The sequence below is a fragment of the Oryza sativa genome, chromosome 10 (assembly GCF_034140825.1).
Source record: "Oryza sativa Japonica Group chromosome 10, ASM3414082v1".
In the NCBI taxonomy this organism is placed as follows: Eukaryota; Viridiplantae; Streptophyta; class Magnoliopsida; order Poales; family Poaceae; genus Oryza; species Oryza sativa.
Window position 1 is genome coordinate 5,876,661 of NC_089044.1, and position 14,931 is coordinate 5,891,591.

The following is a 14,931-nucleotide window of genomic DNA, read 5'->3' on the forward strand; positions in this document are numbered from 1 at the left end:
TTTAGACCACTAGCTGTGTAGTCACGTCCATTTAGTAAGTTTATTTTTAAAATATTTAATTTATTACTATAATTAAATAAATAATCTATTACTCTGTATTTAATACTCCCTCCATATACCGGCCGGGAGCCCGGGAGTGCTGAGTGCTGGGTCGGGGCGGACACGAGAGTTGCTTCAAGATCCGTGCATCTACACGTGGCGTAATCTCGTTAGCCCCAGAAGGAAGGCGAAAGCTAAGACCCCTCCCTTCCATTCTTCCCAAACCCTAGCCGCCACTTCTCTCTCCCCGCCTCCGCCCTCTCCCAATTCCTCCTCCGGCGGCGGCGGCGGCGTTGGGACGCGCGAGCCCATCACCATGGCGGGCGGGAAGATCCAGAAGAAGCGGCACGGCGGAGGAGCAGGCGGCGGCGGCGGCGGCGGGGGCGGGGGCGCGCGGCTGCAGGGAGGGATCCCGTTCGAGAAGTCCAAGGGGCAGCACATCCTGCGGAACCCGGCGCTGGTGGACTCCATCGTCGAGAAGGCCGGCCTCAAGCCCACCGACACCGTCCTCGAGATCGGCCCCGGCACGGGTAACCTCACCAAGCGCCTCCTCCAGGCCGGCGTCAAGGCCGTCGTCGCCGTCGAGCTCGACCCCCGCATGGTTCTTGAGCTCAACCGCCGCTTCCAGGGCGACCCTCTCGCCTCACGCCTCAAGGTAAAATTCTCATGGTCTCCTCTCTTCATTTTATTTTTTCTCTCCAGTTTTGTGTGATTGATGGAACGATTGGATTATGTTAACTTTGCAAGGACTAGTGCTACTTCCTGTTAATAATAATACGGATGCTTAGGCATCTTGAATTTGCTTGTAGTCTGGTTCGGTGACAGCGATTCAGGGGATTCGGTGGTGGGTTGCACTGTAATTTAGAGTAAATTACAACATTGGGCTACCTACTTTTACCAATGTTGCAACTTGGACCAGGGTGGAAACAATATTTTCACATTGGACTGCTTGTCCTATGCAAATGGTTTCACTTTGGACCATGTCCATCGATCTGTTCCGGTTGATCTGCCCCTCTTCGTTCTTTCTTCTCCATAGAGCCAAAGGCACCAGTCACCGGTGATTCCTTCTACATAGAGCCGAAGGCATGAGCGGTCAGCAAGGTCCAATTTACTCCTCGCTAGCAGGCTCTCTAGATGCAAATCCATGCTAGAGTCGCAGCATTTCTCATAACCACAGCTGTCGTATATATGTCACCTTGCTCTTATTCCCATCCAATTCGTAATGCTGGAGTCATGGATGAGCACCGTTGCTTCGTAGGATAGTACTCTTCCTGTATAAGAATAATGCTTTTTTGTTTCTACATCCTTCCAGTTTCCAGATCCTTTCTCAGGGTGAGAGCAGTGCTCAAACTCGACCTCTGGCCGGTCGACACAGGGGCTGACCAAGCTTGAATACAAATGAGGATCAGGATAGAACTCAAGCAACCTAGAGAGATTTCATGGTGTTGAACAGAAGCATCTTCATCTCAACATGGAAGAAAGGGAGAGGAGAGATGGAGAAAAAAACTAGTCCAATTCGAAACTTTTGTTTAGTTACCTGTCCAAATTGAAAAGATTGAGCCCTAGTCCAAGCTGCAACATGGGTAAAAGTACGTGGCCCAATGCACAATTCACTCGTTTGTATTATTCAGATTGAAAAAGATTGAATTTCTGAGGATGCTGGGGAATTCAGAGTGGTGTAATGTTTGTGCTTAGAGTGTAGATCTATTAGTGAAGTTTCCTCTGCTGAGTTTCTTTACGCATTGTACCTTACAGTATTTGGTTCTTGTTTTTGGTAACGGGTTAGAGTTTTAGGATTTGGATTGTTAAAATGCTGCATGGTATTTGCTTCAGTGTGAGAGGATGCCTTTTCAATGATCTGAATTGGTAAGTGCTGGAAGAGTAGGTGTGTCCCATGTGTTGTGGGGCTGCCTGTATTTTGCATGCTTCATTGATGTTCTGTTTATATGGATACTTTTCAAGATTCTAGGAAATATAATGTGCCAAGACTGAGTATACAGTCGTCTCAAAAAGCAGGCCCCCATAGACATTGTTAGCAGCTCCCCCTCATGTACAACTTGGGGCCAAAGTTCCCATAGCCTAGGAAATTTTGACAGAAAAAATGTAGGCTCTTGTGGTGTGTATCTGGTTGAATTGATTGCAGTGGGAATCTTGAAGATCTCTAGATTGGCAAAGAATTTGGTTAAGAATAAACTGAATGTGCTGGCAGTAGGGTTAGTTTTGAGGGTGTAAAAGGGATTTCTTTTCATATTTTTTTTGGGTGTTGTTTTTTCGTGTGGTTGGGGGAAGGGGATCATAAAAATGTCAGTCATTAGGCGGTGGGATGGGAAATTCACAATCAGCACCACCACTACTTTCTTTTAAAGGAGTAAAGGAATAACATGAATAGAAAACAAAGAAACCTTGGTCAAGCATCTACTGTAGAACTGTACAACTAGACGATGGAATTGTCTATGCTCCAACACTGCAAAGTGGCAGTACTGTTGTTGTGTTTGTACAATACATTTAAAGAACTAAGCAAGTGTTTGGTTCTTTTACTGTTTATATAATGGTATTGTTTGGACAGACCAACAATGGTAGTGCCCTTTTTCAATCTGTATTCTGTCATGGCATTGGGCCAACAGGTCAGCCCAAGGGTAACCCAGGACCGGTCGAGAGAACGCTATCCTCACCTCGTACACAGTACCATAGCTCAGCCGGTTATCAGTTCTAGTCTGTTGGATAGTTGTATAGGATTAAACTGGGTCCTTCCCTCCGTCTATATAAGGATGTACTGTATTGTCATTTAGATTAAGAAATGAAGAAGAATTAATCTAATCCCTCCCAATGTTCTTCTCCACAAAGTCTAAATGCCATCCTTAGCAGCGGATGCCTCCCAGCCATCCTCCTGGCTACATTCCCTGTGTAGACATACCATTTCTTGTTAAGAGGAAAGGTAATAGAACTAAACAAAATACCTAAGAATAATCAGCAAACATTGATACATTTACTCCTTTAAAAGAGAGTAGTGCTGGTGGTGGTTGTGAATCTGCCAACTCACATGTTCTACAGTGCATTTTTATGAATGTCCGTTCTATTCTTCAATATAGAAACGGTCCCTTTCATATGATCTTCTCTTATTTCACTATAGAATAATTCCAATTTCATACCAAAAGGTTCAAGATGACCATATTGCCATGTATATATGTAAGTGTATGAGCTGATTTTGTTAGTAGAGTCTGCAAACACTATCAAATGCTCCTTGTAACTGTGAAAAAAATGAAAGACAAGTTTGATGGAAAAGTAACAACCATTTTGTTTTGGACAATATCAAAATATGCATGATCGCATGATATCTGTAGTTAAGACTTAAGTCATGACCATTTAGCTAGTAATAATCATCAAAGTAGTGATCTTACTTTTTTAGGATGGTTTAGTTTTGGATGTTTTAATAAATAATTATCCATAGTAAGATGATAAAGCTTGAACCTTGGAAATCAAATGTGAGGCTAACATGCACAATGTTTCTGTTGATGCATCTCCTGTCATGGTCCAAATCCATGATGGGTAAACACTGCCGGAGGATAGTTGGGCGGCCATGGCAGCTTGCGACCAAGAAGGCACTTAGGTTGGGGGTGAAGAACATTGAGGGAGGGATTAAATTAATTCTGATTCACTGCCTAACGAAAATAGATAAACTCCCATCCTTTTATAGATTGTACGACTTGATCCCTGAGTAAGACTAAATGTAATCTTTGTCCCTGACTCTAACTGATGCTACAGTAATACGAGGGCACTGTTCACCCCTTTCCCACCAGGTATTTAGTTGCCCATGGGCGTTGGCTTCTTAGCCTGATACTGATGACATCTTTGACCTGTCAGAAACTCAGCCTAATGAAAAATAGATACACTCGCATCCTTGTATAGATTGTATGACTTAATCCCTGAGTAAGACTAAATGTAAAATCTTGTCCCTAACTCTTAACTGATGCTACAGTACTGCGAGGTTTACCCCTTTCCCGCTGCCCATGGACGTGGGTTTCTTAGCCCGATACTGGTGACATCTTTGACCTGTCAGAAACTCAGCACGTTAGCCTTTGTATCACATACCACTGTTTAATGACTGATGCTATTTTCCAATAAAAAAAATCATGTTATCATCACCACAAATAAAAATTTTCAACAGTGATATGCGTATACGCACTTCATCCAACATGAATGGACAAAGAACAATCACAGAAGGGGTGGGATGGAATTTGCCGAATGCCGTATTACGGTGGGGTCATTTTATTTTACATGATATATGGAGCACAATACTCTCTCTTCCAGTGCAATGGAGTTTGCATGTGCCTTAGTACATTGCGGTATTTATCTTCCAGTGTAAGTAGTTTGTATCATAAATGAGGGAGTGTTGGTGTGATATGAAGACTGGACTTTGTTGACACTTGAGGCTATGGTGGCTATACATTAATGACAGTATTTGATTGCAGCAATGACTATAATCAGTTAGGCTTAACAGTTTTGGAAGGCAAATGTAGCAAGAAAACAACAGTGGGGCATATCCAGTCCATTTAACTGTATTTGTCACTACATTTTTGTTTCCCCTATTCTTTGCAATTTCACTAATACAAAAAATAATTTCCTAACAAGATGTCATTTCCTGGTCAATCATTCTGTAGGTTATCCAAGGAGATGTCCTTAAATGTGATCTTCCATACTTTGATATCTGTGTGGCAAACATCCCATATCAAATTTCATCTCCCCTCACATTCAAGCTTCTGTCACACCGCCCAATCTTTAGGTGTGCGGTGATTATGTTTCAACGTGAATTTGCCATGAGACTTGTAGCACAGCCTGGAGATAGTCTCTACTGCCGTCTCTCTGTGAATGTGCAGCTCTTGTCACGTGTGTCACATCTCCTGAAGGTTGGACGGAACAACTTCAGGCCTCCACCCAAGGTTGATTCATCGGTTGTTCGTATCGAGCCCAGAAAGCCCCTACCTCCTGTCAGCTTCAAAGAGTGGGATGGACTTGTGAGGCTTTGTTTCAACCGGAAGAACAAGACATTGGGTGCCATCTTTAAGCAGAAGCGTGTCCTTGAATTGTTAGAGAAGAACTACAAGACAATGCAGTCTCTACAGCTCACCTCAGATGCAGAAAAAGGTGAGGAGAAGATGTCACCAGATGATGTTGCATTGCTATCAAGTATGGTCGATGACATGAACATGGAAAGCAGCTACGAGAATGATGATGATGATGAGATGGAAATGGATGATGCCGATATGGTAGTAGAGAGCCGTGCATGTTTCAAAGAAAAGATTATGGGGATATTACAGCAAGGAGATTTTGCAGAGAAGAGAGCATCGAAGCTCAGCCAGGTTGACTTCTTGTACCTCCTGTCGCTCTTCAACAAAGCTGGTATACATTTTTCCTGAAGAAACCCGTTATGGTCTAGCTAGAAAAGAGTATTTTCTTTCTTTCTTAGTACGTCTTGAAAGGTGTGAAGGCACTGCGAGAATTTTGTTCTAACTATATATATTTTTATTTCTAGTATGGAAAGTAATTTAATTCAATGTTGCCTACCTCTATCTCTGTAATGTTTTGTTTAGCTTTTCATGGTTGATTTTGAAATGTTGTGGATGTTAAAACTGAATGATTGTTTGCTTTGGCCACACATTGCAAACCCCAAATCTGCAAACTGTGTAGTATGATTTTCCACGATTTTATTTCTGTTGATCCACAAACAAAGAAATTGCCATTCTTTGCGGTTAGTATTTTTAACTACTGTTATCATTTCTACTGCTTGCTTCCAAGTTGGATGTTTGGCTCTCCTTGAGAACCTTTTGCATTGGATGCGTCCCAGCTGCAAGTAGTCCCTCTTAACTTATTTCTTTTGAAGAAAGACCTCTTTAACTTATTTCTCTTTGAACTTAGTCTTTTACCCAGCGGGCTCACATATTAGTGACTCAAAGTTAGAAATAAATAAGTTAGAGGACCCTCTCTTCCTTGTAGCAGAGGTTTGTTGCAGACGAGGTTGAATGGAACAGGAGAACAACGGAGACGAAGAGATGCAACGCACGCACCAGCTACTAGACTCGCTTCCGGTGCTTTACTAGACTTGCTTGTAGCATTGTACATTTTGTGTGTGTTATTTTTATCTAAAAAAAAATCTCACTTATATATACAAGTTTAAGTACCATTTTGAACATGGGAATCTGAAACTGTTTGGAATGAAGGAATTTTCAAGAAATTTACCTGCAGAATTTATATCATTTGTCAGTTAAATTCCTACAAAATTTGGAGGAAATTATTGGTTCGAGCTCGTGAAAAAAAAATGTGACCTTTGCAAGAATCAGCTCAATTCCTATGAGTACAAGAAACTGCCCCGTTCCAAGATGGAATAGGCATACAGATTACTACCGCTTGTACTGTCATCAACCACCTGCTGACTACATTAGGGCATATGCAATGGTGTCTAATAACGGGCTCTCTTCGTTGTTATGCAAGTAAATTTGGTGACATTTCGTTGTTATGCAAGTAAATTTAGTGACGTGGAAGAAAGAGAGGGAAGGAATGAGAAACATCGTTGCTACGCATGACAACGGCTCAGATTCAACTCTCATTTATTAACGGAAAGTTTGTTGCATGAGGGTATAGAAAAGGAAAGAAGTATAATAAAAAAATATTTAGTGTATTAATGGTTTAAAAATCTTATTTTCTCTACTATTATAGGAGGATAGTCTCTATTGACATTAATTAATATAGAGAGCCCATATTAGACTCTAGCTTTGTACATGCCATTACAATCTAAAAATTAAATCCGTTGTTATTTCGGGGTGGCGCCGTGGATGCCCTGTGTCATTTCCGTTATGTCGTCCCAAGCTGCACACACCTGCTCACATGGGCGAATCAGTTTTCTTTCATATATAGGAAGCACAAAAATTGTAGGGCATATAAATCCGAAGCGGATTTGAAGAGGATAAAGCGGTTTCCAAAACGGCACAGCGCATCGGCTGGAGTCTGTATCGGCCGATATGGAGTCGGATTCGGATTCGGTTAGCCAATACAGACAGGTTTTGAGTTCATGTCGAGGTTGGATTAAGGATTCAAAATAGAGTCCGAAGAAGACAATTGTATTTATTAATTAAGATAAGAGTCAATTTTTCCTTTTTATATTTTAGAAATCTATGTTAGAGTCCACAATAGGCCGGTGTGTTTATTTTGTAAAATTTGAGTCATATCCTATATAGACAAGTTTTGTACCATGGGCATAAATATATGATGGGATCTTGTAAGAAAAACCACAACAATTCAATAACTCTCAGCGTATCGCCACCTATTTCGTTTTCAACTTTTTCGATGAGTTCTTGCTTCGAGTTGGGGCATTGGCTTTGATCTTCTGGCGAGAGGTATGGCTTGTCATAGAGGTTTGCATCGGCGATTTAATATGTTGTTTTAGACGTCTTAATCTAACGTTTGCAATTGCTAGTTATCATATATCTTAGTTAATCTAATTTGATGACGATTTACTCCTATCGGCCAGGCCTTTTCTAGGGTTTTGCCGGTATTGACTAAATCGTTTTGTCAGTTTAGATTAGCCAAGGTATCCACCACCTTGAAAATCAGTCAAAAGTTTTATTGTTTAGAATTTATGTTTCTTTCCATACTGAGTGTTGCATTAATTGAGTTTGATCTTCTAAGTCGTGTTTAAAGTTATTAAAACTAACCTGCTTCTTGATTGCCAATAGATAGAATTGGGGTTTCAACCGATCTTACCTGATATAACTATTTTGCTTTGTTTAATATCTTTAATCCTGCTTTTCATGTTATATCCGCCCCTTATATAAGTATATCACCTTATTTAAATATATCAATGTTGTATTTAATCTTGGCCAAATCATCATATTGGGGGATGGGTGCTTGTTTGGTATATTTACTTAGATCAATATTCTTGCATAAGGTTGTATCGGAGCAATAGCCGATATGTTAGCTTTCTTAACCTAAATATTGTATCATTGGTTATGATATAAACACATGTAATCTTTAATTCATCTGATCTAAGTTATGAGCAATCCATACTGTCTTGATTAGGTTCGACCTATACTGTTTGTTTATATTTTAGAGAAAGATTGAATTATGGATTACATGATTGATTGCATCTACAACCGATGTAACATGTTTTAGGCTTGCTTACTTTATTTATCCTATACACAACCAATTCGACCAGATTGCATCGGCTAGGTCATTGCGAAATGTTATTGGCCCTCCAACCGATCGGTTATCATATTCTAACGTGATTTTATTGTTTATTCTTGTTGGTTGCAGGATCAAACCAACTGTCACACCCTGAACCCAAGAGCAAGATTTGGACCTGCACTGGAACTAAGCAGAACTCTCAGGTCGCCGTGTTTTCTCATCAACAACTTTGAGACGACGACAATAGTTAGTAATGGATAAATCGCTTTGATAGAAGTTGTAGAACTCGACATTGAGGTTGAGGGTGCCAGTTTCGCGGTTGCTGATGAACTGATGTTCGAGGCTACGCCATATGAGTCGAGCCGTGGTTATGTGCATCATGACGAACTCCAGCAAGTCGGTGGAGATCGTGCCGTACAACCAAGAGAGGACAACACAATCCATGCGCATTCAGCCAGAGCGATCTGACCAGTAGATGTCGGTGAGGACATGGTCGGCGAGGGCGTACTTGCTGAGGGTGACGAGGAGAAGCCTGCGCCACTTGGTGTAGTTCCCAGAGTTGATGTCCAGGTTGATGGGCACAACGGCCTTGATGTTCAGGACACGGCTGTTGGCGGCTATACCAATTTTACGTCACCAATATCTGCAGAAATCTGAAAATATAAAACATCCAACATAGTGGTAGGGTTTAATTTTAACAATTTTCACGAGTGTTGGTGTATATTTGTATGCAGGTGGCAAACTACCAAAGTTGATATGAAATACACATAAAAGAGGAGGAGAATTTCACCTATTGAGTCTTTGTTGATGTGAAAAACACACACTGGCCTGGAAGATCTGCTTAACTTCAGTGCAGGTCCAAAATCTTGCTTTTAGATTCATGAGCGTGCCAGTTAATTTGATCCTGCAATCAACAAGAAAGAAAGACAAAAGAAACCGTGGTTAAATTCATAAACGATAGCCAATCGGCCAGCCGCCGATGACATATCATTTATTCTCGAGCCGATGTCATATGTGAATTGATCGGCAGTTATTGATATTAATGCTATATAATCCTTCTGTCGACGTATATTTAAACCAAGTGATTGGGTGTAACGTCCCGCCTCTCACAGGCCGAGCCCGCTTATATCTGGCAGCTTTCATAGGTCATAGACTGCCTCACAGACCAACACAAGTCTTTTCTGCACACTTTGTCCTCACTCATGAGGACTCGGGAAGAATCGGTCACCCATCCCTAAATTGCTTCAGGCCAAGCACGCTTAACCTTGGAGTTCTTTAGAGATCGGCTTCCGGAAAAGAAGTTGCAACTTGTTGATATGAGTATTCTATTAATCCTATTAAGCCCTAGTCCGAGATGTCACATTGGGATAGATCGGTCGCCATGCCGAGACAATATAAATCACTTAGATTGAATATACATTAACATAAAGATTATAAACGCTTATAGCATAGCCGATCAGATAGATCTAGCATGTATCGGCCAGTACTCCGATACCACTCTATGTTAATATATTAAAACAGATAGAATATATCAAACAGAAGCCTAATATACTTTATTGCGATAAGATCTTAATATAAAGGGCAGACTTAGCATATCAATTAAGCATATAAAACATAAAGCTAAATTAGGTAAGATCGGCTGAGACCCCGATACTATCTCTCTCGATGATCATAAAACAAGCCAGATATCACAATTATAAATATTACTTAATAGATCGAACCTAACCGATGCAGCATTAAGCATAAAGATAAGTATGAGATCTAGGCAGGATGATGAAAACCTACAAGAGATGGTAGATACACGATGCAATCTAGATTAATAACAAAATATAACTCTACCGATTGCTTCCTAACAATAAGAACCAGCCGATAACAAGTTATATATAGTATAACTAACAGAAATTGCAACATGTATATCATAACTTGACGAATTACGTAAACAGGGTGAAAGTATCATAAAGATGGAAGCATTAACCCCGAGAACGCAAGCCGCCATAACAAGTTTTACCTCTAGTTGAAGATCGAATCTATGCAGCTCAACCCGAAAGCAAGAACTCGTCGAAATAAACGAAAGTAAAAGGGTGGCGATGTGCTGAGATTGTATTGAACGATTGTTAATTGATTACATGGGTTCGGGTCATATTTATACCTGAGATACAAAATATGTCCTTGCCGGAAAACCTCATGAAATATCCTAACAAACTCTAAGATACCATAAGTCTTTGCGGCAGACTTTTGCCCAAACATATCTATAAGGAAATTACATGAAATATCCTAATTAATAGATACAGTTGCCTTATCCGAGAGCTTTATCTCCATCGTGGAAATCCTCATGAAGCACTTTGAACGATTTTGGAAACAGCTTTGAAACCATCTTCATCGGAATCGGCTGCATCACCTCCATCGACTGTATCGGCTGTCTTTTGTCCGATCCATCTCAGCTGATGCATACTCCAGCTGATGCCTTCGCAGGCGATGCATACTCTGCTCTTTGAATCGATATTTTTATCGAATCTGCCTCGATCCCAATGTCGAACCTGGTTCACATCTTACCAAATTTGGTCGTCAACAGTCTTAGGCCCACAAACTCTTTGAAATACCAGAAAATGGGCCCAACCATCATGCCACTGGGCTGAGGATCCATTAAATGTGGTCCAAATGGTAGGACTGGGCCAGGGAGGCCTGCCTGGGGAGGCCTACCGGGGGTCGACCGACCCCGGCCTAGCTCCGCTGGCCTAGGCCCAAGCCAATGATGGTTGTAACTGACGTTCCAATGGCGGTTATACTGGAATTAATGGCCTCAACCGTCATTCTCAAGCTATAAAAGGACTTCTCATCCTTCATTCCAACACACACCAAGTTGAGCTAAATTACAATATGCTCTATTGTATCTTTTATTGTATCTTTTACCCTATACTTAGAATAGGGAGAGAGTGAAGGAGGATATCCATGATCGATAAAATAGTCACGCACTACTAGAAAAAGCATTTTTCCCGACATGGGGTCTTTTTTTCGCAAGCGGACATGACCCTTGGAGTTAAATGACCGCCTACAAAAATATAAATCGGGGTGAAGTTCGCTCGGACCACTTAAGCGGCGATTTTCGTAGGCGGTCCACCTAAGCGGAGCCTGCGAAAATCTATTTTCGCAGGCGCACCTTATGTGGTCCGCCTGCAAAAATCGTACCTACCCAAAAAAATAAAAAAACTTTAATACTTATCTACTCCTCCAACCCCTCCCCACAACTCATTTCCCCACACTTATCTTCTCAACTCTCTCTCTCTCCCTCCACTGGCTTCTCAGCTCCCCCTCCCCTCCCCTCCCTCCCTCCACCGGCGATAGCGGCGGCGGCGGCGCGCGGACGCGGCGGCGGCTCCTCGGCATCCCCTCCCAGATCCGACTGGAGGGAGGCCGGGGGAGGTCGGCGGCGGTGGCGGCGACGTGGTTCCCGGCCTCCCCTCCCAGATCCGGCTGGAGGGAGGCCGGGGGAGGGCAGCAGCGGCGGCGGTGACGTGGACGGCTCCCCTCCGGCGACGGCTCCCCGGCTGTCACACCCCGAAGTTTTCCTCCCTAGCCAAATTTTAATTTTATAAATGACCCTAAGAAAATGTTGGTGAAATCAGGAGAAAACCCTAAGAAAATAATGCAATTAATAATCGGATTTGACATGTGGAATTTTTCTTGAGTTCTACATGTCGAAATTCATTAACAGGATTTTTAGTGGAATTTTCAGAGCTCTAGAAATAATTTTAACCAATTAAAATGGAGCAAGTGCAATTTTAATTCCAGGGAAATTCCTTTTTCTTTTTCTTTTTCTTTTTCCCCTCTTTTTCCTCCTTTTTGCGAAATGGGCCGTCGGCCCATTTCCTTTTTCTCCCCCCCCCTCCTCCTTGCTGGGCCGGCCGCAGGCCGAGGCCCAGCCCAATAGCCGGCCGCCCGCCTCCCTCCTCTCGGGGTCGCCGACAGGTGGGGCCCACCTGTCGGTCCCGTCTCCCTCCTCCCGCCGATCTCGCTCGCGCCGCCGCGCCGAAACCGCCGCCGCGCCCTCGTCTCCGCCTCTCCCGGGCCACGTCGGCCACGTCCGCGCGTGCGCCGAGTCGTCCGCGCCTTTCCCCCTCTCCCTCCCGTTCGCGCCCGCGCCCGAGATGGCCGGGATTCGAAAATCGAATCCCGCCTCTCTCTCCTCCCCACTCCCCCACGTCGGCCGGCGAATCCCGCCGCTCCCGGCCACGTCCGGCTCCCTCTCCCCCTTTTTAAGCATCGCCGTTCTCCTCTCTCTCTTTTTCCCCATTTCGCCGCACTCTCCTGAGCTCTCCATCGCCTCCGCGCCGTGCAACCACCCGCCGCCGCCGCTTTTGCTACTCCGGCCGCCGCTAGCCGCCGCTAGGCTCGCCGCCGTCCCGCGCCGTCGCCGCCGTTAGCTTCGCGCGGCCGAGATCCACCTCGTCCGCCCCTCCTCCGTCGAGGTTCGTCGCCGGAGCCCTCTCCCCACGCGCACGGGTGAGCGCCGCCTTTGCCGCCGCCTTCGGCCATGGATTCCGGTCGCCGTGGTCTATCTCCCTCTCTCTAATCCCTCTCTTTTTCGTCCTTAGGGCACGCCGGAGCTCGTCCGCTAGCCGCCGCCGTTCTCCCGTGGTTCGCCGTCGCCGTCCGCCATCGTCTTCCCGCGCGCCGGCCACCCTCGGTGAGGCATCTCCTCTCCTCTCCCTCCCCGTTTCCCCGTGCGTCGCCGCCGCCCGCGCTCGCCGTCGCTTTGGGTCGTTGCCGCCGTCCGCTGCCGCCGCCTCCGCGTCGCCTCCACCGCCGGATGCCGTCGCCGGCGCCGCGACGCGCGCGCGCCGCCGTCGCTAGCCCCGGGTCGGCCGGTCGGTTTTGACGCCGACCCGAGCCCGAGGGCTGCCGCCGCCGCCGTCCGTCCGATCGGCCCGAGGGCGATCCGGGCCGTCGGATCGGCCGCCACGTGGCGTCGCCGCCCCTCCTCTCTCTCCCCCGTGTCGCTGACCGGTGGGCCCCGCATGTCGGCGCCGCGCCGCCCCGCGCTGACGTCAGCCCTGGTTGATATTGCGCAATAATTCATTTAAGGATTTCTTTTATAGTAATAAACACAGTGAATCTTCTAAAATTCATAACTAATTCATCCGAGCTCCGTTTAATCCCATTCAAGTCTCAGTAAATCAAGAAAAATGTGTAGAATCCATTAAAAATGGTTTTGTTCTCTGTTTCAGTAGTCTTATAGCCTGTTTGCAATGTTTGCTTTGTATGTCGCTAGATTCCGATCCCGCCGACGCTCCGGTGTACTTCGAGATAGTCGCCGAGGTCCCTCCAGCAGCAGAGCAAGGCAAGTCATGCTTGTCACTTGAACATGTTGATCCTATATTGCAAATGCTCTATTGTTTCCTTTCAAATATTGCATTGTTTTATAATATTACTATGGGATGGTTACCTATTGTTATAGCCATGCTTTTGGATATCATGCTCCTTTGTTAGCTTGGGTTATAACCTGATTAGAGTTAGGACTAGGGTTTGCTTAGCCATGCTTAGTTCAACTAGCACACATTGGGGAATCTCATTTAAAACCTAGACTATAGGTGATAATGTTGGTTTAATACCACCGCTCCGGTGTTGGTTAAATAAAATGAATCACATGGTGGGCTGTGGGTGCATGGTTTTGCTGGTCGCACCCATGGCAGTTAAGGACCGGTTCGCGGGATGCCCTGGAAGAATTTATCGTACTTACCACAAGCCAGCGTGGGCAACGGCTGGGCTTGTAGTGTAGCTTTCCTCTAGTCGACGCATCCAGGCAAGGGTGGGCGTGATGGAGCGGGGCGGGCCCTGCGACGGCCTCTGTCGCTTCCGGATTCACCTAGGCACGAGAGGGGACTGCCCGTCGCCCGCTGGGGACGGGGGTGAAACCTGAGGTGTGGTGTGCTTGGCTAGAGGGGGTTATGCGAAGGGTCCTGTCACGGCCTCTTTCCGGTATGTCGTGGTGGCATGTCGGCGCACGGAAACGTGTCGTGGGGCTGTGTCTTGTGGGTACAGTTGTACACCTCTGGTCAGAGTAAAACTATTCGAATAGCCGTGCTCGCGGTTATGGGCGGTCAACCAGATTCACCGTGATTAGTCTCACCTTAGTATAATCCTTTAATTTGTATAGCATAGGTGGATGGTTGGGCCTGTTGCAACGTGGTGTAGCGTTGAACAGTGGATGATTAATACTGCTAAATTATTACAACTGTTTTCGCATTCAAATTCTTGTTTATAAATGCCAGTATTTATGCAAATGAACCTGTTTAGCTATCCCTTGTTGAATCCATGCATCATACCCTCCATTCCAGTATGACTTGCTGAGTACAGTGGGTAGTACTCAGCCTTGCTCTACTTTTCCCAACCTCCAGAGTTCGAGTTCGGGTCAGATGAAGGTTTCTCTGAGGAGTAGGCTTCGTCCGTGCCGTCGAGGATGCCTGTGGGGTGGTGTTCCCGCTGCAGCTTAGTCAAGGCTTAGCTTCAGTTTCTTTGTTTTCCGCTGCATTTATGTAAGACTTTATGATGTTTGTAAGACGTGGATCTGTATGTCAACATTGTCGTTTGTGTACCCCGGCTGGTCCTGGACGGGGATTTTAATGCACATTCTGCTTGGGATTCCATTCGGGAATTTCTGGGCGTGACAAGTTGGTATCAGAGCCGACTTTGACCGTAGGACAAGCCAAATGGAAAAAC

The 14,931-nt window shown here is 45.0% G+C and overlaps 1 protein-coding gene across 1 annotated transcript; it reads left to right on the top strand.

The window, feature by feature from the left end:
- Positions 1–208: 208 nt before the first annotated feature.
- Positions 209–5,600, top strand: LOC4348215 (ribosomal RNA small subunit methyltransferase). Its single transcript, XM_015759341.2, has 2 exons — positions 209–694; positions 4,698–5,600. The coding sequence occupies exons 1-2, from the start codon at positions 356–358 to the stop codon at positions 5,451–5,453; spliced, it is 1,095 nt and encodes a 364-aa protein (XP_015614827.1). The 5' UTR covers positions 209–355; the 3' UTR covers positions 5,454–5,600.
- Positions 5,601–14,931: the final 9,331 nt, after the last annotated feature.